General features: G+C 43.2%; 1 protein-coding gene across 5 annotated transcripts in view; it reads left to right on the top strand.

Moving 5' to 3' along the window:
- TRAPPC9 (trafficking protein particle complex subunit 9) overlaps positions 1-22,490 on the top strand; it is a 667,549-nt gene that overhangs the window by 318,041 nt on the left and 327,018 nt on the right. Inside the window, exon 22 of one of the 5 annotated variants that reach the window (XM_073679931.1) lies at positions 2,443-2,533. The exons of the other annotated variants lie outside the window; for them this stretch is intronic. Coding sequence (XP_073536032.1) covers positions 2,443-2,533 — 91 coding nt within the window. The remainder of the gene's footprint in view (positions 1-2,442; positions 2,534-22,490) is intronic. 5 annotated transcript variants of the gene reach the window in all.

Raw genomic sequence — 22,490 nt, 5'->3', positions numbered from 1 at the left:
TGGTGCAGTCACTGTGTACATGCATTACATTGTTGGTCCTGAGTTACCTCCTGTATTATACTCCAGAGCTGCACTCACTATTCTGCTGGTGCAGTCACTGTGTACATACGTTACATTACTGATCCTGTACTGATCCTGAGTTACATCCTGTATTATACTCCAGAGCTGCACTCACTATTCTGCTGTGCAGTCACTGTGTACATACGTTACATTACTGATCCTGTACTGATCCTGAGTAACATCCTGTATTATACCCCAGAGCTGCACTCACTATTCTGCTGGTGCAGTCATGGTGTACATACATTACATTACTGATCCTGAGTTACATCCTGTATTATACTCCAGAGCTGCACTCACTATTCTGCTGGTGCAGTCACTGTGTACATACATTACATTGTTGGTCCTGAGTTACCTCCTGTATTATACTCCAGAGCTGCACTCACTATTCTGCTGTGCAGTCACTGTGTACATACGTTACATTACTGATCCTGTACTGATCCTGAGTTACATCCTGTATTATACTCCAGAGCTGCACTCACTATTCGGCTGGTGCAGTCACTGTGTACATACATTACATTACTGATCCTGAGTTACATCCTGTATTATACTCCAGAGCTGCACTCACTATTCTCCTGGTGCAGTCACTGTGTACATACATTACATTACTGATCCTGAGTTACATCCTGTATTATACTCCAGAGCTGCACTCACTATTCTGCTGGTGCAGTCACTGTGTACATACATTTCATTACTGATCCTGAGTTACATCCTGTATTGTACTCCAGAGCTGCACTCACTATTCTTCTGGTGCAGTCATTGTATACATACATTACATTACTGATCCAGAGTTACATCCTGTATTATACTCCAGAGCTGCACTCACTATTCAGCTGGTGCAGTCACTGTGTACATACATTACTGATCCTGAGTTACATCCTGTATTATACTCCAGAGCTGCACTCACTATTCTGCTGGTGCATTCTCTGTGTACATACATTACATTACTAATCCTAAGTTACATCCTGTATTATACTCCAGAGCTGCACTCACTATTCTGCTGGTGCAGTCACTGTGTACATACATTACATTACTGATCCTGTGCTGATCCTGAGTTACATCCTGTATTATACTCCAGAGCTGCACTCACTATTCTGCTGGTGCAGTCACTGTGTACATACATTACATTACTGATCCTGAGTTACATCCTGTATTATACTCCAGAGCTGCACTCACTATTCTGCTGGTGCAGTCACTGTGTACATACATTACATTACTGATCCTGAGTTACATCCTGTATTATACTCCAGAGCTGCACTCACTATTCTGTTGGTGCAGTCACTGTGTACATACATTACATTACTGATCCTGAGTTACATCCTGTATTGTACTCCAGAGCTGCACTCACTATTCTGCTGGTGCAGTCACTGTGTACATACATTACATTACTGATCCTGAGTTACATCCTGTATTATACTCCAGAGCTGCACTCACTATTCTGCTGATGCAGTCACTGTGCACATACATTACATTACTGATCCTGTGCTGATCCTGAGTTACATCCTGTATTATACTCCAGAGCTGCACTCACTATTCTGCTGGTGCAGTCACTGTGTACATACATTACATTACTGATCCTGTGCTGATCCTGAGTTACATCCTGTATTATACTCCAGAGCTGCACTCACTATTCTGCTGGTGCAGTCACTGTGTACATACATTACATTACTGATCCTGAGTTACATCCTGTATTATACTCCAGAGCTGCACTCACTATTCTGCTGGTGCAGTCACTGTGTACATACATTACATTACTGATCCTGAGTTACATCCTGTATTATACTCCAGAGCTGCACTCACTATTCTGTTGGTGCAGTCACTGTGTACATACATTACATTACTGATCCTGAGTTACATCCTGTATTGTACTCCAGAGCTGCACTCACTATTCTGCTGGTGCAGTCACTGTGTACATACATTACATTACTGATCCTGAGTTACATCCTGTATTATACTCCAGAGCTGCACTCACTATTCTGCTGGTGCAGTCACTGTGTACATACATTACATTACTGATCCTGAGTTACATCCTGTATTATACTCCAGAGCTGCACTCACTATTCTGCTGATGCTGTCACTGTGTACATACATTACATTACTGATCCTGAGTTACATCCTGTATTGTACTCCAGAGCTGCACTTCTTGAAAGTAGTCTTGAACTTCCTTCAATGGACATGTTTTTTCAGAGTTCAGACCACGATCAGTTCTGCTTTTTTCACATGTCCTGTGTATGATGGGAATACCTTTTTGGCCTAAATACAGTGACCTCACTCATTGATAACGCATCGTACATCTGTGGAGTCAGATATGTTTATTCCTTTGGAGTAAATATTTTTCTTTTCAGATTTTCATTTTATTTCTATTAAACCTTAACTTCTTTTCACCCGTCCTTGAAGCGTGAAGGAGAGGCAAGCGTGGAGGGGGTGTTGAATCAGCTCGTCCTGGAACACTTGCAGCTGGCTCCTCTACAGTGGGGTGAGTGACACTTGCACGGCTCTATTTACCTTTATGAATGGTATAAAGCGGATGAAATAACCTGAGCCTGGATTATGTAATGCTGTGAGCCTAATTTCTAGTTTAAGTTTTGTGTTTTGAAAGAGCTTTTGTTTCTGGATCTTTTCAAGAGTCCTAAACTCCCTAATGGCAAAACAAACCACCTTCACCCATGTGTGCTGAAGGAGCTTAGTTCAATAATTGATTATTCTATGTTATTTGTTTTTCTAATTTTCATTTTTTAACTGGATCAATGTGGCGGCATTTCTACTGTTTTATTATGCAAATGTATTTTCTTTTTTTGACATGTCATTTTGTAGATCAGCTGTAATTTACTATGAGTCTCTGAAGTGTTGTTGTCTGCAACATGTCTATCCCTTAGTTGCCTGTTGAGGGAGAGGAACGTCGGCCATTATAATACAATATTACTATGTTATACAAATCTTTATCTCTGGATAGACGGCGAGGCCAAGGAGATAATTTGACAAGTCGTTGAGCTCTAATTCATTGACTTTGAGTTGAAATTGCTCTTCGAATCAATGTTGATAGAATTGAGCAAAATAATTTACAAGACCTTGACCCAGCGACCTCGTCGGCAGACCGTGAGGGCTGGACAAGAATTCTGCAAACCTCTTCCTTTGGTGTTGACTGTGCAACATCATGTGTGAACACCGTCTTTGCCTTTTTCAGTTCTTAATTTTTCTTTTTCTGGCATCGCTTTGCTTTGCAAACACCTCAATCCCGAAATCCACATCTGGCTAAAAGGGTCCATTATTAATATTTCTGATCTCTCAGTACGACGGGCATTGTCCAGACGTGATGTACATTACACAGGGCAATCAGTCTCATTCCTCACCCTCACTTAAGACAGGACAAGTGTTAGGAACTGACCTTGGTTGGAGTAGTGGTATTGCAACCACTATGGCCAGCATCGGCAGTTAGCATAGTCAGGAAAAGCCAGGAATAGGTACACAGGAAAAGCAGTATAGTCTTGTATGAGGCAGCAGGTGAACGGAGAGCTTGTCTAGAGGCTGGGAGCTCAATAATCTCGCAAGGAAGGAGTTCCCAAGCCAGATTTAATTAGTTTGTTCAATCAGGAACTCACAGGATGTAGCCAATCCGGAACAGCACAGGGTGGAGCTGCTCAGGAATAACACAGGTACTAGAATCTAGGTTAGCCAGGAACTGTCCAGCGAGCTGAATAGCTCAGAGGGAAGAGCTGCCGCCTGGTGCACAAAAGCTGCTGGGTTCAAGTCCTGACAATAAGTCACCCCTTTAACATTCTTTTTACAAGCATACCCTGCCCTCCTGCCTATTCCAAAATGGATCTTCCGAGCCCCTCAGAACTCATTAGTATTAGAAAAAGCTGCTGGGATTTTCACCACCGAGTTCAAGTCAAAATGTATGGCTTTGATGTTTGCTGCTTGGTTTGTCTCCATGCGAGGACTACAGGTGGAGGGGACAGGAGAGGTTCTTATTCATGAGCCGTTACTTTCATTATGATCAGGTGGTAACATCCTTACGCCAGCCTTGCAAGGGGTCTTGTATCTTTCTACCCATCCAGCTGTCCACTGACTCATCAAGTGGTCCTCTTCACTAGATCATCAGCAGTGCTCCATGGACAGTTATAAAAATCGCCAGACATGGTTGAATTACATGGTTGGCCCCCATGACAGTCTGCATTACCTTGTGTCACCCACAATAGAGTTGACCATAATTTTCTACCAACAACCGACTTCCCATCCCATAAACTCAAGGAATATTTACAAATACTTGATTTTGGAATCAGATCCCATAACCTTTCTATATGGCATAATTACGTGAAATAGGTTTACTTCTGTAATTCCTTCTCGATAGTGGTACATCCTATGGGGGCATATAAGGGTGTATGAAGCGGGCTCAGGAGCTCAGTTTGGTACATACATGGCAGGCGCTGGCTGTAGTATACAGTCAGCAGCTGCTTCTAGCAGCAGCGACTGGAGATGGCTCTGATTGCTGCTTTGAAATGCTGGAGCAAATCTCTGAATCCTAATCCCTTTTCCCTGTTCTAAGAAGATGATGATGTTCTAATTCGGTATCGATGCAGCTGTACAAGTCCGATTTATATATAAAAATATTTTATAAAAATTAACCTACAGGATAAAAGCCTTAAACAGAAAAAAAAGAAAAGAAAAATGCAATAAAAAAACATGGTATACCCACTAGTATTGATAAAAAACGTCAGCTCGCCACGCCAAAAAAACCAAAACCTCACACGACTTACCAGTCTCAGATGATGGTGACACAAGCCCAGATTCTTTTTGCAATGTTCAAAATGTTTTTAGCCACTAAGCTAAAAAAAAATAATAAAAAATCTGTTCAACTTTGGTATAGCCGGAAACATGTTGTGGGGTCACGTTTAACATAGAATGAGCCGTGTAAGAATGAGACTCAAAAATTAATGGTGGAATTTTCTTTTTTTTTTTTTACCATTTCACGCCGCTTGGATTTTTTTTTATGAATTATGTCATTCAAAACTACAACATGTTCCTAGCCCCCCCCCCCCCCCCCCCAAAAAAAAAGCCCTCATACGGCTATGGGGAAGGAAAAAGTCAAAAATAGATATAACTTTTGGAAAAAAGGCAACAAAAAATTAAAACTTAAAATTACAGTATGTATCAAACTTTCTGATGGAGTTAAAATTTTACTTTGTAAGTGAATGAAGGTGCTTTTTCGTTACTGTTGTAACACGGCAAAACTGGTCGAAGCAGCGGCGTATGCTGATAATACACCACAAATAGCTGGAGTAGGTAATTGGGCGCGGACATGCCAGCTCCGAGCAATTTGTGTACCGAGAGGAGTCATCTGCTCGGTGGGCACAGAATCCTCGTTGTCACCTATCATATATGTGACCTTTATGGAAATGTCAGTACACGCGTGTGTTTTTGTACATGGCATGTCACACAATGCCTCTTTATACCGGTATAATAGGCTCCACGTCACCTCCTGCTTCATCCTACTAGAGGATTCGGAGGGAACGGAAGGACTTAGTGTGGAAAGGTAGATAAATAGATGACCATTTCCACTTTTCTTTGTAGTTTGTGTCAGGGTCAGACATATAGACATTGCTTCTATCGCGACCTATAGTCTTAAAGGGAACTTATGAGGACGATTTTACTGCAGAAACTAGCAATACGGTTGTATAGGTTGTAGTATAACAATAAAAATGACACCTGTCTTGTAGTAATCCGATGTTCCAGCTCTGAGAAATCAAGCTTAAGAATTTTATGGACATGCCCCTAATTACTTTCCAGGTTAATTTGCATATAGCTTCAAAGTTTGATTTCTCACCATTGGCACATCGGATTACGACAAGACAGGTATCATTTTTATCGTAGCAGTAGAACCTATGTAGCCAAAGCGCTAGTTTTAGTGGTAAAATTGTAATGACCGATTCCCTTTAAGATGGCCATGTACATCTGTACTGTAAAGATGCTTGGCCGGCCTTTCATTGTATCCTGCATGTCTTCCATTAATGAAATAGGTTAGCATCATTCTCTCACCGATCCCATTTCTTCCTCCTTAACCCCCATTCATAAAGTTCTCAGAGCAAAGTTCATTCTCTTCCCAGCGCGGAGGAATGAGTCTTCCCCTGTTTTTTAGCTGATCTGGTCTGATCCGCCCTGTGTCCTAGAATCCTCCGCTAACGACATCCTAATTGTTGCTTTGATGATTATATCCTTACGAAGCATTAGCAGCGGTTTGTAATCCTGAACTCCATTATGAAGCCATTATGAATAATTAACCATACAGTAAAGAAACGCTTGATGTGGAAACCGCCGCCGCGCGCACTGCCGCTGTAGCCGAAGGAAAATCGTATCCTTAATGTGCAAGTGTTAGTGAAAGGAGCACCAGCTCCGGGACATGAAATCTTGCTACATGGTGGAGTCCTCCGCGCAAAAATAGATGAGCCCTGAATTTTATCATTCTCATTCTAGGTTAGTAGGAGGAAACAATCACATTTTTCTTTTTTCTATTCCTTGATGATCAACGTATACAGATGTGCTGCAGCCACGGAGGTTTGTATTCCTACCTGTACATGGCTGTTTCAGTCCTATATATGCAAACCAAGACCTATGTTGGACAGGACCATACCGTAGTCTGTAAAGATTGTGGAATAGTCCATTCTGCATAGACAATTGAGATTCACCCCATTGATTTAAAGGGATTGTTACTTTCCGCATCAGGAGATGAGCGGTGCCGATTACGTCATAAGCGCCACTCACCTCCCCATGCGGAAGTAACAATCCCTTTAAATTATCTGCTACGTCAGATCACTCTGGTAGTGCTCAGCCTCGGCCACCACTGATCTCTATAGGTGCAGAGATTTCCTTCCAAATTCTCTTACTCTGCGCACTGAAAAGAGGATCTTCCAGATTAATATTGTCTTAGCTTTCAGTGGTGCTTACAATATTTGGGGTAACTAATCTCTGAATGATGGCAGTGAGGTATACATATACAGTGCCTTGTGAAAGTATTTGGCCTTCTTGAACTTTTCTACCTTTTGCCACATTTCTGGCTTCAAACATAAAGATATAAAATTCTAATTTTTTTGGGGAAGATTCAACAACAAGTGGGACACAATCGTGAAGTGGAACGAAATTTATTGGATATTTTAAACTTTTTTAAGAAATCAAAAACTGAAAAGTGGGGCGTGCAATATTATTCGGCCCCTTTACTTTCAGTGCAGAAGTTCAGTGAGGATCTCTGAATGATCCAGTGTTGTCCTAAATGACTGGTAATGATAAATAGAATCCACCTGTGTGTAATCAAGTCTCCGTATAAGTGCACCTGCTCTGTGATAGTCTCAGGGTTCTGTTTCAAGTGCAGAGAGCATCATGAAGACCAAGGAACACACCAGGCAGGTCCGAGATACTGTTGTGGAGAAGTTTAAAGCCGGATTTGGATACAAAAAGATTTCCCAAGTTTTAAACATATCAAGGAGCACTGTGCAAGCCATCATATTGAAATGGAAGGAGTATCAGACCACTGCAAATCTACCAAGACCCGGCCGTCCCTCTAAACTTTCATCTCGAACAAGGAGAAGACTGATCAGAGATGCAGCCAAAAGACCCATGATCACTCTGGATGAACTGCAGAGATCTACAGCGGAGGTGGGAGAGTCTGTCCATAGGACAACAATCAGCCATACGCTGCACAAATCTGGCCTTTATGGAAGAGTGGCAAGAAGAAAGCCATTTCTCAAAGATATCCATAAAAAGTCTCGTTTGAAGCTTGCCACAAGCCACCTGGGAGACACACCAAACATGTGGAATAAGGTGCTCTGGTCAGATGAAACCAAAATCGAACGTTTTGGCCACAATGCAAAACGATATGTTTGGCGTAAAAGCAACACAGCTCAACACTGCACACCTGTGAAGTGAAAACCATTTCCGGTGACTACCTCTTGAAGCTCATCAAGAGAATGCCAAGAGTGTGCAAAGCAGTCATCAAAGCAAAAGGTGGCTACTGTGAAGACCCTAGAATATAAGACATATTTTCAGTTGTTTCACACTTTTTTGTTAAGTATATAATTCCACATGTGTTAATTCATAGTTTTGATGCCTTCAGTGTGAATGTACAATTTTCATAGTCATGAAAATACAGAAAAATCTTTAAATGAGAAGGTGTGTCCAAACTTTTGGTCTCTACTGTATGTACTTACCTCCACGAATGTGTTCTTCCTTATTTTTCCACTTTGTTCAGTGTAAATGAGTGCACCCTTTAGTTTCCTTTCAGAAACAACATTTTCTGTGGGATACCATATGACAAGATTCTCCCACAAATGTGGACCATTGATTACAAACAAGATTTGTTAGTTTACACTTTCAAAAAAAAAGTAATTTTCCAAACAAATTCATTCAATACCAAGTTGCAAAAATGAATACACCCCAGTGAAAGTCTTAGGAACAAAGCTAAATTTTAGACTACAAAATTCTAATTAACTAGAATTTAACGATGAGTAAGTGAGACGACTCCGAATCAATGAGGAGAATCTGGCCCCTTGTGCGGTGGTGAACTCTTCTTAGTTAATGCAGATGTACTACTATATTCCTTTGTTCAGTAAGTCAAGGGACATGCGCCACTGTTTCATGTGAGACTGTCCTGTGCCCCTTGTTGTATGCTGATTTATGGAACGCCTGCTGATTACAGATTTCATCAGCCCCCCACAGTGTGCTAGTCTGCATCATTTGGAGGACAATTATGCAGACTATTTGTTCTAGTCAACTATGAGGGAACAGCCATGATTACCTGCCCCCAATTTTGTGGGACACAATTCCCTGAAATGGGAGCTGAGTAATATAAAAGGGGCCTGCCCTGTCACTGTTGTTATACTACAGGACTTCAGCTTAGGGTCCATGCTTCCAGCTGGTGAATTACAGAACTGCTCCACTGTCCATCACTGAGTCCAAAAATTAATTTGGAGAACCAAGGTTGGGATAATCCGGTCACCTGGCCAAATGCCTCGCTTTGCTCGGTCAGCTTCCTAAGCTTGCCGCTACCTCCTCTATGTAGGTTCCGCGAAAAACTGGGTGCTACCGGTTGCTGTAGTTGGCCCTTGATGCCCCGAAGTCATAGAGTTTCTAATCTCTGGCAATCCAGAGGAAGGGTGAGACTCGGTGCAAGTGACAATCTTGTGTCCCTGCTGGAAATGTAATATATGCTTTTAACCATTGGTGACCCAATAAAGTCTTATCAGTGTGTTATTGTGTGAGTAGTGTTCTGCCCACCGGGAAGGACTGCGGGCGTTCAGTGGGACGAGCCCCGGCCCATGCGGTCTTTCTAAAGATAGCCAGGCCAATGGGCGAGACTGATCCTCAAGTCTCCCCAGTAAGTCAAATTTATTACACAGGGTCCATCAGACAGGCGACTGTAAAAGGGGCGATACTTAACGAAGAAAAGCCCTTTCCGTTTCACGCTATCAACAATGGCACCAGATGGAAGAGAAATGTCACAAGACCTGAGAGAGACGATGTATTTCTTTACACAAGAAAGGTGAAGGCTACAAGAAGATCAGCAAAGCTTTACTTATCAGTCAGATAGTGGCACAAAAGTGATACAAAAATGTAACAAAGATGGAACTGCAACATCTCTCAGAGACGTCCAGGCGACCACGGAAGTTACCACCGAAACAGGAGCGTCTAATGATGGGAAGGACAGAAGGAAATCCACATGTAAGTTCACTGCAATTAGCTAAATAAGTAGGAAAGCCGAACCTGGGTCAGTGAGTGTGTGATACATTGTTGGGTATGAGTATGTGGATGTATTATATGTAAATTATATTTGTATGTATTGTATATAAATGATATTGTGTGTATGTGCAGTATGTGTATTGCATATGATGATATATCTGTGTGTATATAAAGTCTGTATATATTGTGCATACATATGATATATTTGTGTGTATGTGCAGTGTGTGTATTGTATGATCTATTTGTGTATATGTGTGTATTGTATATGATATATCTGTGTGTATGTGAAGTATGTGTATATTTATACAGTGAAGGAAATAAGTATTTGATCCCTTGCTGTTTTTGTAAGTTTGCCCACTGGCAAAGACATGAACAGTCTATAATTTTAAGGGTAGGTTAATTTCAACATTGAGAAATAGAATATCCAAAAAAAATCAAGAAAATCACATTGTATAAATTAGATAAATTTATTTGCATTTTGCAGTGAGAAATAAGTATTTGATTCCTCTGGCAAACAACACTTAATACTTGGTGGCAAAACCCTTGTTGGCAGCACAGCAGTCAGACGTTTTTTGTAGTTGATGAGGGTTGCGCACATGTCAGGAGGAGTTTTGGTCCACTCCTCTTTGCAGATCATCTCTAAATCATTCAGATTTTGATGCTGTCACTTGGCAACTCGGAGCTTCAACTCCCTCCATAAGTTTTCTATGGGATTAAGGTCTGGAGACTGGCTAGGCCTCTCCATGACCTTACTGTGCTTCTTTTTGAGCCACTCCTTTGTTGCCTTGGCTGTATGTTTTGGGTCATTTTCTTGCTGGAAGATCCAGCTACGACCCATTTTTAATGTCCTGGTGGAGGGAAGGAGGTTTTCACTTAGGATTTTACTGTACATGGCTCCATCCATTCTCCCATTGATGCGGTGAAATAGTCCTGTGCCCTTAGCAGAGATACACCCCCAAAACTTAATGTTTCCACCTCCATGCTTGACAGTGGGGATGGTGTTCTTTGGATCATAGGCAGCATTTCTCTTCCTCCAAACACTGCGAGTTGCTTTAATGCCAAAAAGCTCAATTTTTTTCTCATCTGACCACAGCACCTTCTCCCAATAAGTCACAGAATCATCCAGGAGTTCATTGATAAACTTCAGACGGGCCTGCACATGTGCCTTCTTGAGCAGGGGGACCTTGCGGGCACTGCAGGATTTTAAACCTTTAAGGTGTAATGTGTTACCAATGGTTTTCTTGGTGACTGTGGTCCCAGCTGCCTTGAGATCATTAACAAGTTCCCCCTGTGTAGTTTTAGGCTGATCTCTCACCCTCCTCATGATCAAGGATACCCCACGAGGTGAGATTTTGATGTCGATTGACAGTCATTTTGTATTTCTTCCATTTTCTTACTATTGCACCATCAGTTGTCTCTTTCTCGCCCAGCATCTTACTTATGGTTTTGTAGCCCATTCCAGCTTTGTGCAGGTCTATGATCTTGTCCCTGACATCCTTAGAAAGCTCTTTGGTCTTGCCCATGTTGTAGAGGTTAGAGTCTGACTGATTAATTGAATCTGTGGACCGGAGTCTTTTATACAGGTGACTATGTAAGATAACTGTCATTAATGCAGGTAACGAGTTGATTAGGAGCGTCTAACTGGTCTGTAGGAGCCAGAACTCATAATGGTTTGTAGGGGATCAAATACTTATTTCTCACTGCAAAATGCAAATAAATATATCTAATTTATACAATGTGATTTTCTTGATTTTTTGGGGGGGATATTCTATCTCTCAATGTTAAAATTAACCTACCCTTAAAATTATAGACTGTTCATGTCTTTGTCAGTGGGCAAACTTACAAAAACAGCAAGGGATCAAATAATTATTTCCCCCACTGTATATATAAATGATATACTGTATGTGTGTATTATATATGTGATGTGTATATGTACTGTGTGTATGTATTGTATATATGATTGTCTATGTACAGTATATAAATGTGTGCATGTACAGTATGTATTGTGTATAAATGATTGTGTGTATATACAATATGTACAGTGGTGGCCAAAAGTATTGGCACCCCTGCAATTCTGTCAGATAATACTCAGTTTCTTCCTGAAAATGATTGCAATCACAAATTCTTTGGTATTATTATCTTCATGTAATTTGTTTGCAAGGAAAAAACACAAAAGAGAATGAAGCAAAAATCAAATCATTGATCATTTCACACAAAACTCCAAAAATGGGCCAGACAAAAGTATTGGCACCCTCAGCCTAATACTTGGTTGCACAACCTTTAGCCAAAATAACTGCGAACAACCGCTTCCGGTAACCATCAATGAGTTTCTTACAATGCTCTGCTGGAATTGTAGACCATTCTTCTTTGGCAAACTGCTCCAGGTCCCTGATATTTGAAGGGTGCCTTCTCCAAACTGCCATTTTGAGATCTCTCCACAGGTGTTCTATGGCAGTGGTCCCCAACCTTTTTTGCACCAGGGACCGGCTTGAAGCAAGATCATTTTTCCATGGCCCAGCAAGGAGGGGGTGGGGTGGGCGGGGCTTTGGTCATATGGGGGCGGGGTAATGGAGGGATTTGGAGTTTAGTGCATACTTATCATATAGTGTAGACGAGGTCCCCGCCAGGAGCTATGCCAGGAGCCCCACATAATGTGCTGTGCCAGGAGCCGCATCACTGAGGCCCCATCACGCCCTGCAGCAGGACAGGGCAGCTGTCCTGACAGCTGCTGTTCAGCTGCATTTACTTCATCCCAGGGGCGGACACAGACTGTAGTGGGCCCCTGTGCAAGAAATTTTTGGGGGCCCCCCCCCGCCCTTCATAAGGCAACAAAGTTATGTAAACATAACCCCCCCATGTGCATCTCTCACCCCCCCATGTGCAGCTCACCCCCGTGCATCTCTCATCCCCCTCCGTGCATCTCTCATCCCCCTCCGTGCATCTCTCACCCCCCCCGTGCATCTCTCACCCCCCCGTGCATCTCTCATCCACCCCCCGTGCATCTCTCATCCACCCCCCGTGCATCTCTCATCCCCTCCGTGCATCTCTCACCCCCCCGTGCATCTCTCATCCACCCCCCGTGCATCTCTCACCCCCCCGTGCATCTCTCACCCCCCCCCGTGCATCTCTCACCCCCCCGTGCATCTCTCATCCACCCCCCGTGCATCTCTCATCCACCCCCCGTGCATCTCTCATCCACCCCCCGTGCATCTCTCACCCCCCCCGTGCATCTCTCACCCCCCCGTGCATCTCTCACCCCCCCGTGCATCTCTCATCTCTCCCCTCCCTCCCATGTGCATCTCTCATCTCTCCCCTCCCCCCATGTGCATCTCTCATCTCTCCCCTCCCCCCATGTGCATCTCTCATCTCTCCCCTCCCCCCATGTGGATCTCTCATCTCTCCCCTCCCCCATGTGCATCTCTCATCTCTCCCCTCCCCCCCATGTGGATCTCTCATCTCTCCCCTCCCCCATGTGCATCTCTCATCTCTCCCCCCCCATGTGGATCTCTCATCTCTCCCCTCCCCCATGTGCATCTCTCATCTCTCCCCTCCCCCCATGTGCATCTCCCATTCCCCCCACTCCTAGTTAATTGTATTTAAAAAAAAATAAAACTTGTTATACTTACCCCCATGCGATCCCTGCAGAATCCTGGCGCTCGTCCAAATCGCTGACACCAGGTTCTCCTGACTTCCGGCCATGTGACGGCGCCGTCACATGACCGGAAGTCAGGGGAATCATGAAGGTGCTGCCGCAGCAGCGCAGCGCTAAGATGTCCCGGACTCGGCGCTTAGCATGCGGCCGGGGGCCCCATGAGGAGAGAGACGCACAAGAGGGGGGCTCCGAGGGGGCTCCTACCGGCCGGGCCCCATACTGGAGTCAGGGCAGTCATGCCCTGATGGCGGCCCTGCTGGAGGCTGGAGGGGCCCCCTCTCCCCGCGGACCGGCTGAAAAACCCCAACGGCCCGGTCCTGGTCCGCGGACCGGCGGTTGGGGACCTCTGTTCTATGGGATTCAGGTCTGGACTCATTGCTGGCCACCTTAGAAGTCTCCAGTGCTTTCTCTCAAACCATTTTATAGTGCTTTTGGAAGTGTGTTTTGGGTCATTGTCCTGCTGGAAGACCCATGACCTCTGAGGGAGACCCAGCTTTCTCACACTGGGCCCTACATTATGCTGCAAAATTTGTTGGTAGTCTTCAGACTTCATAATGCCATGCACACGGTCAAGCAGTCCAGTGCCAGAGGCAGCAAAGCAACCCCAAAACATCAGGGAACCTCCGCCATGTTTGACTGTAGGGACCGTGTTCTTTTCTTTGAATGCCTCTTTTTTTTCCCTGTACACTCTATGTTGATGCTTTTTCCCAAAAAGCTCTACTTTTGTCTCATCTGACCAGAGAGCATTCTTCCAAAACGTTTTAGGCTTTCTCAGGTAAGTTTTGGCAAACTCCAGCCTGGCTTTTTTTATGTCTCGGGGTAAGAAGTGGGGTCTTCCTGGGTATCCTACCATACAGTCCCTTTTCATTCAGACGCCGACGGATAGTACGGGTTGACACTGTTGTACCCTCGGACTGCAGGGCAGCTTGAACTTGTTTGGATGTTAGTCGAGGTTCTTTATCCACCATCCACACAATCTTGCGTTGAAATCTCTCGTCAATTTTTCTTTTCCGTCCACATCTAGGGAGGTTAGCCACAGTGCCATGGGCTTTAAACTTCTTGATGACACTGCGCACGGAAGACATAGGAACATTCAGGTCTTTGGACCCGGCGGTCGCGACCAATCAGCAGAGCGGGATTTAAATTTTGCGCCAATAATGCTGATTGTTCGTGGCCGGCGACCGCGACCAATTAGCGGAGCATCTAATATATATAATTGGCTTATCCCGTCTGTCTGTCTATCTGTCTGTCTGTCTGTCTGTCCAGGAAATCCCACGTCGCTGATTGGTCAGGCCATGGCCAATCAGCGACGCGGGATTTCAGAACAAGATGGCGGCCGTTAGCTGCTCACCCTCAGACTCTCACCCTCAGACTCTCACCCTCAGACGCTCACCCTCAGACGCTCACCCTCAGACGCTCACCCTCAGACGCTCACCCTCAGACGCTCACCCTCGTCCGAGGGTGAGCGTGAGCGTCTGAGGGTGAGCGTGAGCGTCTGAGGGTGAGCGTGTGAGGGTGAGCCGCTAACGGCCGCCATCTTGTTCTGAAATCCCACGTCGCTGATTGGCCGCGGCCTGACCAATCAGCAACGTGGGATTTCCTGGACAGACGGGATAAGACAATTATATATATTAGATTAGGAGTCGGAGTCGGTCCATTTTATACCGACTCCTACTCCACCAAAATGGGCTCCGACTCCACAGCCCTTGTTGCGGATACATATATCTTTCAGTCTGAAGTCAGATTTCCGCTCTAATTTTTCACCTTTCGTTAGTAGTGATGAGATTTATGATCGGTTCCTGGAGCCAGGATGTCCAATAAATGTAGATTTTGCCGAAGGAGCTAAGCGACGCTTCCGGGTAAATGACAGATTAAGGAATTAAAGTGGAATTCTTTACTGAAGTGAGCAGAGACTGGATGGATGAGATGTGAATCCCTCTCCTTGTCCGTGTTGTCTCTGGTCCTGGTGCTTCACTACTTATATCCTATTGTACAAGCGAATTTAATAATTGCAAGAAGCGTCTGTCGCTCTCATGTTAAACATATAGAACCTCGCCTTGTCTACATCTGTCACAGGCACCGGCTCTTCCTGCGTAATCCGGCTCATTTCCAGCAGACTCGTTTCATTGTGCTCTCTTGCACTTTTCGTCATCACGGCTCCTTAAATAGAGATTTTCTTTTAAAAATAAAATAAATAAAACTCTGCGCCAAATTGATGTTGGTGACGGCGATGACAGGTGGATCATTTATGTAATCTTCTGGAAATAGAGGACTGGTTATATCTGTATTGACTTTGCTTTCTCTCGCGCGCTCATTCATTCTTTATGTCAGTCTCATTTTATGGCGACATTCTCTGGATGGCTGACGGGGAAAATCTCGTTAAACCGTAGAAAGAATTTGGGCTGGAGATGTCTGAACTTAATAAACCAATTTACTAGGAAATGTATCTGCGAAAGCAATTTGCAACAATTTCCTCTCTCCTTTCACCAAACTCACTCGTACTTGTAAACATTTTGGCTTCCTTCTGCCTCCACTAGGGGGAGCTTTCTGTCTACACGTTTTCTAATGACCCGAATAGTAGCAGTGGTTCATGTCCTGGGTATGGGCTCTCCAGGGACACAAGACATTTATCTGATATTTCTCGACTTGCGAACATCCGACTTATGTACGGCTCCGAGTTACAAATGTAAGATGTTAAAAAAAGCCAAACTAATACTCACCAAATCACTCGCCTCTCCGGCCACCTCTCTGCCTGCCATCTGGTTCTCTACCTTCTGCCATCGTGTACCAAATCACCGAAACTATAGGCAAGGACTTCCAGTCGCATCCAGGCTTCAGCGGTCACTGCATGTTGTAAGGTCGCAACTTTAAGACGTGCACTGAGACCTGGCCATGGTTCAAAGTCCTGGTCTATAGTGTCGATGCCGTAGATGTTAACACATCAAAGTGCCAGCACCCCTTTAGGGACGAAATATTCAAAGCAACATATTACCCAAAGGGTAAAAAGACCTTATTTAAGGGAACTGCTAAAATATAACTTTTATTAATTTTCATTAAAAGTGGTCATGAATAATTAAAACTACTAAAACGGACTTGTATTCTTCCAATGTATAGGGTAATCTCCTAGTGTTGAAGTCCCTCTTATATCGGCTACAAATCTTGATACTTTAATATATATATTTATATATATATACAGTACAGACCAAAAGTTTGGACGCACCTTCTCATTTAAAGATTTTTCTGTATTTTCATGACTATGAAAATTGTACATTCACACTGAAGGCATCAAAACTATGAATTATCACATGTGGAATTATATACTTAACAAAAAAGTGTGAAACAACTGAAAATATGTCTTATATTCTAGGTTCTTCAAAGTAGCCACCTTTTGCTTTGATGACTGCTTTGCACACTCTTGGCATTCTCTAGATGAGCTTCAAGAGGTAGTCACCGGAAATGGTTTTCACTTCACTGGTGTGGGATTTCTTTCCTTATAAATGGGGTTGGGACCATCAGTTGTGTTGTGCAGAAGTCTGGTGGATACACAGCTGATAGTCCTACTGAATAGACTGTTAGAATTTGTATTATGGCAAGAAAAAAGCAGCTGAGTAAAGAAAAACGAGTGGCCATCATTACTTTAAGAAATGAAGGTCAGTCAGTCCGAAAAATTGGGTAAACTTTGAAAGTGTCCTCAAGTGCAGTTGCAAAAACCATCAAGCGCTACAAAGAAACTGGCTCACATGAGGACCGCTCCAGGAAAGGAAGACCAAGAGTCACCTCTGCTTCTGAGGATAAGTTTTCTGAGTCACCAGCCTCAGAAATCGCAGGTTAACAGCAGCTCAGATTAGAGACCAGGTCAATGCCACACAGAGTTCTAGCAGCAGACACATCTCTACAACAACTGTTAAGAGGAGACTTTGTGCAGCAGGCCTTCATGGTAAAATAGCTGCTAGGAAACCACTGCTAAGGACAGGCAACAAGCAGAAGAGACTTGTTTGGGCTAAAGAACACAAGGAATGGACATTAGACCAGTGGAAATCTGTGCTTTGGTCTGATGAGTCCAAATTTGAGATCTTTGGTTCCAACCACCGTGTCTTTGTGCGACGCAGAAAAGGTGAACGGATGGACTCTACATGCCTGGTTCCCACCGTGAAGCATGGAGGAGGAGGTGTGATGGTGTGGGGGTGCTTTGCTGGTGACACTGTTGGGGATTTATTCAAAATTGAAGGCATACTGAACCAGCATGGCTACCACAGCATCTTGCAGCCGCATGCTATTCCATCCGGTTTGCGTTTAGTTGGACCATCATTTATTTTTCAACAGGACAATGACCCCAAACACCTCCAGGCTGTGTAAGGGCTATTTGACCAAGACGGAGAGTGATGGGGTGCTACGCCAGATGACCTGGCCTCCACAGTCACCAGACCTGAACCCAATCGAGATGGTTTGGGGTGAGCTGGACCGCAGAGTGAAGGCAAAAGGGCCAACAAGTGCCAAGCATCTCTGGGAACTCCTTCAAGATTGTTGGAAGACCATTTCCGGTGACTACCTCTTGAAGCTCATCAAGAGAATGCCAAGAGTGTGCAAAGCAGTCATCAAAGCAAAAGGTGGCTACTTTGCAGAACCTAGAATATAAGACATATTTTCAGTTGTTTCACACTTTTTTGTTAAGTATATAATTCCACATGTGGTAATTCATAGTTTTGATGCCTTCAGTGTGAATGTACAATTTTCATAGTCATGAAAATACAGAAAAATCTTTAAATGAGAAGGTGTGTCCAAACTTTTGGTCTGTACTGTATATATATATATATATATATATATATATATATATATATATATGATAAAGAATGGAGGCAGCACTCAAACTGATGATGAAAAAATTGTCTTTTAATAGCCCATGTGCTATTAAAAGACAATTTTTTCATCATCAGATTGAGTGCTGCCTCCATTCTTTTTCTTGGATATTTAAAGGACTGGTGTGTACCTGGGGGGGGGCTTTGCACCTTTTTTCAAAAGAATCTTTTTCTTGTGCTGCTTTTGATCTATTTTATATATACATATATATATATATATTTGTTTTCAAATCCAGATTATGGCTGCATCCCATAGATCTGTGTGGCACTCTTTAATCATATCATATCTCTTGCCTACAAGTTCCGCTAAAGAAACTAAAAGACATAGCTCCCCCAACTAGTTTCACCTATACAGGCTTCCTCAGGGGGCCAGAGCTACAATGAGGCCGTAGATGTGGCATGATTTTGGCGGAAAGGACCAGGTGACGGGTCTTCTGGAGAGGTCAGCTATGAATTCAGTATTAGCTTTTCTTCGTCGCCCTTTTTCCAACTTGCATACATATTTGGGTTGCGAACAAACCTATGTAGTTTTGCCGACAATACGACGCATGCTGTACTAACGAGGTTTCCAGTTTTAGAAAATCCCTGTCCGCCGACTTCAGTTTGTTTCAAAAAACAAGATTAATATTGCTTTACTCTCCCTCCCCAGGTCCAACACGGAGTCTCCGCCACTGCTGCTATTTTCTGTTATTGTCTGCAGTGCTGACAATCCTGCAGCCGATCAGTGAGCTTAGCAACTTGTGACATAGATTCAGGCAGAGCCGCTGAGCTCATTGTTTGGCTGCAGCGTTGTCGATGTGACACCAGCACTGTAGACAATCAGGAACACCAGGAGCATCGACAAAGACTCAGCGCTGGACCTGGGGAGGGGGATTAAAGCTCAGTTAATTTTTCCACAGCAAACTGCAGTTGATGGACAGGAATTTTATGTCAGTCACTATCGATCAGCGGTCACGATTCAGATCTGGTAAACGATCTGTCACAATTGCAAATATTCGGGAGATTTGCAAATCTGATTATTGTCTACAGAAAAGAATAATATTGGTTTGTTTTTAACACGCAGAAAGTTCTTGTGAAATCTTTGCGTCTTCGGCACGGCTCTGTGCTTAGAGGGGTTGTCCAGTTTCGACACCCCATTACTAATATCTGAATCAGATACCAGCAGGAGATTATCACTAGAGTATTAGTAAACCTCCTGCCATGTTCATGAGCTCTATAACCACCACCACTGATTGGCAGCTTTCTGCCTATGCACAGAGTACATAGAATGCTCCCAATCAGATGTGAGGGGTGGGGTTATACAAAGCTCAGCATTCAGAGCACTGCCAAATCTGCAGCAGATAAAACAGTGATATTATCAAAACTACCACAAGCAGCCTAGTAAGTGATACATCGCTGGAATCAGGCCCTCTGTCTCTACATAATGCTGCAGATAGATCACATAACAAAACCTGCTGACAGATTCCCTTTATGTTCCTGAAGTAGATAACAGTTGTGGAGTTGTGTCCAAATGAAATACAATATTACAAGACGCTGGGAAAAAGCTGCAGTTCTCATTACAATAACTGCATACGTAAACCTCTCTCAACAGAGTATCCTGATAACATATCATTTATTTTTTCCAAAGCTTCCGTCAGACCTCTGTTAAGAGCTAAGGTAAAGAAGTGTATCTGTGTATTTTGGAAGTTTGCATTTTTATGAGGGCTCTTTTTTTTCCCCCTCATAACACAATGAAGCACAGTAACTTGACATAAGATTTATAAGTTCTCCCGCCTCCTCATGAGATTTCCCAGCATTTTTCTGCTCTACAAAAACATACTGATAGCTGAAATGTCTTTTTTTTTTAAGAAATTGGTGATACTTTGATATCTTGAACCTCCTGATGGAGGTTCAAATTGGCGAAACGCATTGAATCCTTCTTTATAATTGAGTCATAGCACTTTTGCATATTGTTTTGATTACTTTATTTAAGCAACACAGTCAGATTAAGGTGCTGAGATATCAGTCGTCCAGATGCTTATTCGGCTAGTGTTTCCCCTGACCCCTCTATACACGTGCACGCTCAGTTGGCACAGGTGTGCTTATAGGTAGAGGGGAGCGACATCTCTTACATTGACTTACACATGTGGTCAAAATTGTTGGCACCCCTCGTTGAATAAAAGAGAAACCCACAATGGTCACAGAAATATCTTGAATCTGACAAAAGTAAGAATAAATTAAAAATCTATGAAAATGAACAAATGAAAGTCAGACATTGCTTTTCTGCTTCCACGGAATTTAAAAAAAAATTAAACTCATGAAATCGGCCTGGACAGAAATGATGGTACCCCTGAAAATAATGTGACAAAAGGGACATGTTAAATCAAGTTGTGTCCACTAATTAGCATCACAGGAGTCTACAATCTTGTAATCAGTCAGTGGGGCTGTATATAGGGCTACAGATACTGACTGTGCTGTTTGGTGACATGGTGTGTACCACACTCAACATGGACCAGAGGAAGCAAAGGAAAGAGTTGTCTCAGGAGATTAGAAAGAAAATTATAGACCAGCATGTTAAAGGTAAAGGTTATAGGACCATCTCCAAGCAGCTTGATGTTCCTGTGACTACAGTTGCGCATATTATTCAGAAATTTAAGATCCATGGGACTGTAGCCAACCTCCCTGGACGTGGCCACAGGAGCAAAATTGATGACAAATCAAAGAGATGGATAATACGAATGGTAACAAAAGAGCCCATGATAACTTCTAAAGAGATTAAAGGTGAACTTCAAGCTCAAGGAACATCAGTGTCAGATCGCACCATCCGTCGTTGTTTGATCCAAAGTGGACTTCATGGAAGGCGACCAAGGAGAACACCATTGTTGAAAAAAATCATAAAAAAGCCAGGCTGGAATTTGCCAAACTACATGTTGACAAGCTACAAAGCTTCTGGGAGAATGTCCTATGGACAGAGGAGACAAAAATGGAAGTTTTTGGCAAGACACATCAGCTCTATGTTCACAGATGGAAAAATGATGAATATCAAGAAAAGAACACTGTCCCTACTGTGAAACATGGTGGAGGCTCTGTTATGTTCTGGGGCTGCTTTGCTGCATCTGGCACAAGGTGTCTTGGATCTGTGCAGAGTACAATGAAATCTCAAGACTATCAAGGGATTCTAGATAGAAATCTTGGTCTCAGTCGCAGGTCATGGGTCTTGCAACAGGATAATGACCCAAAACACAGCTAAAAACACCCAAGAATGGCTAAGAGGAAACCATTGGACTATTCTGAAGTGGCTTCTATGAGCCCTGACCTAAATCCTATTGAGCATCTTTGGAAAGAGCTGAAACATGTCGTCTGGAAAAGGCAACCTTCAAACACGAGAGAACTGGAGCAGTTTACTCATGAGGAGTGGCCAAAATACCTGTCGAGAGGTGCAGAGGTCTCATTGACAGTTACAGGAATCGTTTGATTGCAGTGATTGCCTCAAAAGGTTGTTCAACAAAATATTAAGTTAAGAAGAACCATCATTTCTGTCCAGGCCGATTTCATGAGTTTAATTTTTTTTTAATTCTGTGGAAGCAGAAAAGCAATGTCTGACGTTCATTTGTTCATTTTCATAGAGTTTTAATTTATTATTACTTTTGTCAGATTCAAATTATTTCTTTGACCATTGTGGGTTTTTCTTTAATTAAACGAGGGGGACCAACAATTTTGACCACGTGTGTATGTTCTCCAGAAGCAAGAGGGGTCAGACGTTGTCATTTATCATATCCCATCCTTCTCTTTCCCAACATCATCAATCGTTTGCTGTGGCCCAAAGCTTTAGCTACTGCCTGCAATTGTGTAGGTTGTGGGTTCGATTCCCAGGTAGACCAGATCAGATCACTATTAGAGAAAATTACATTTTGTTGACTTTGTGCTGTGGCTTAGTGGGTTAAAGCACCTGTCTTGTAAACAGGAGATCCTGAGTTTGACTCTCAGTAGTGCCCATTTTTCATCTACTTACTATGAAGCTTTCCATCCATCAAAGGGAAATTAAGTGAATTTTGTATTGAGCAGGGGGTTGGATACGATGACCCTGGAGGTCCCTTCCAACCCTAACATTCTATGATCTAATAGGGGGGAGTCGGAGGATCCTCATTCGCGAAGATGGTCAGCCGGTTCTGCTACAGTCATTGAGTTTGGCCAATGATTGGGTTTGTCTGGCTGATGCA

The sequence above is a fragment of the Phyllobates terribilis genome, unplaced genomic scaffold (assembly GCF_046119375.1).
Source record: "Phyllobates terribilis strain yellow unplaced genomic scaffold, ASM4611937v1 Scaffold_4__5_contigs__length_816908805, whole genome shotgun sequence".
NCBI lineage: Eukaryota > Metazoa > Chordata > Amphibia > Anura > Dendrobatidae > Phyllobates > Phyllobates terribilis.
This window is presented reverse-complemented; position numbering and strand designations above follow the sequence as displayed.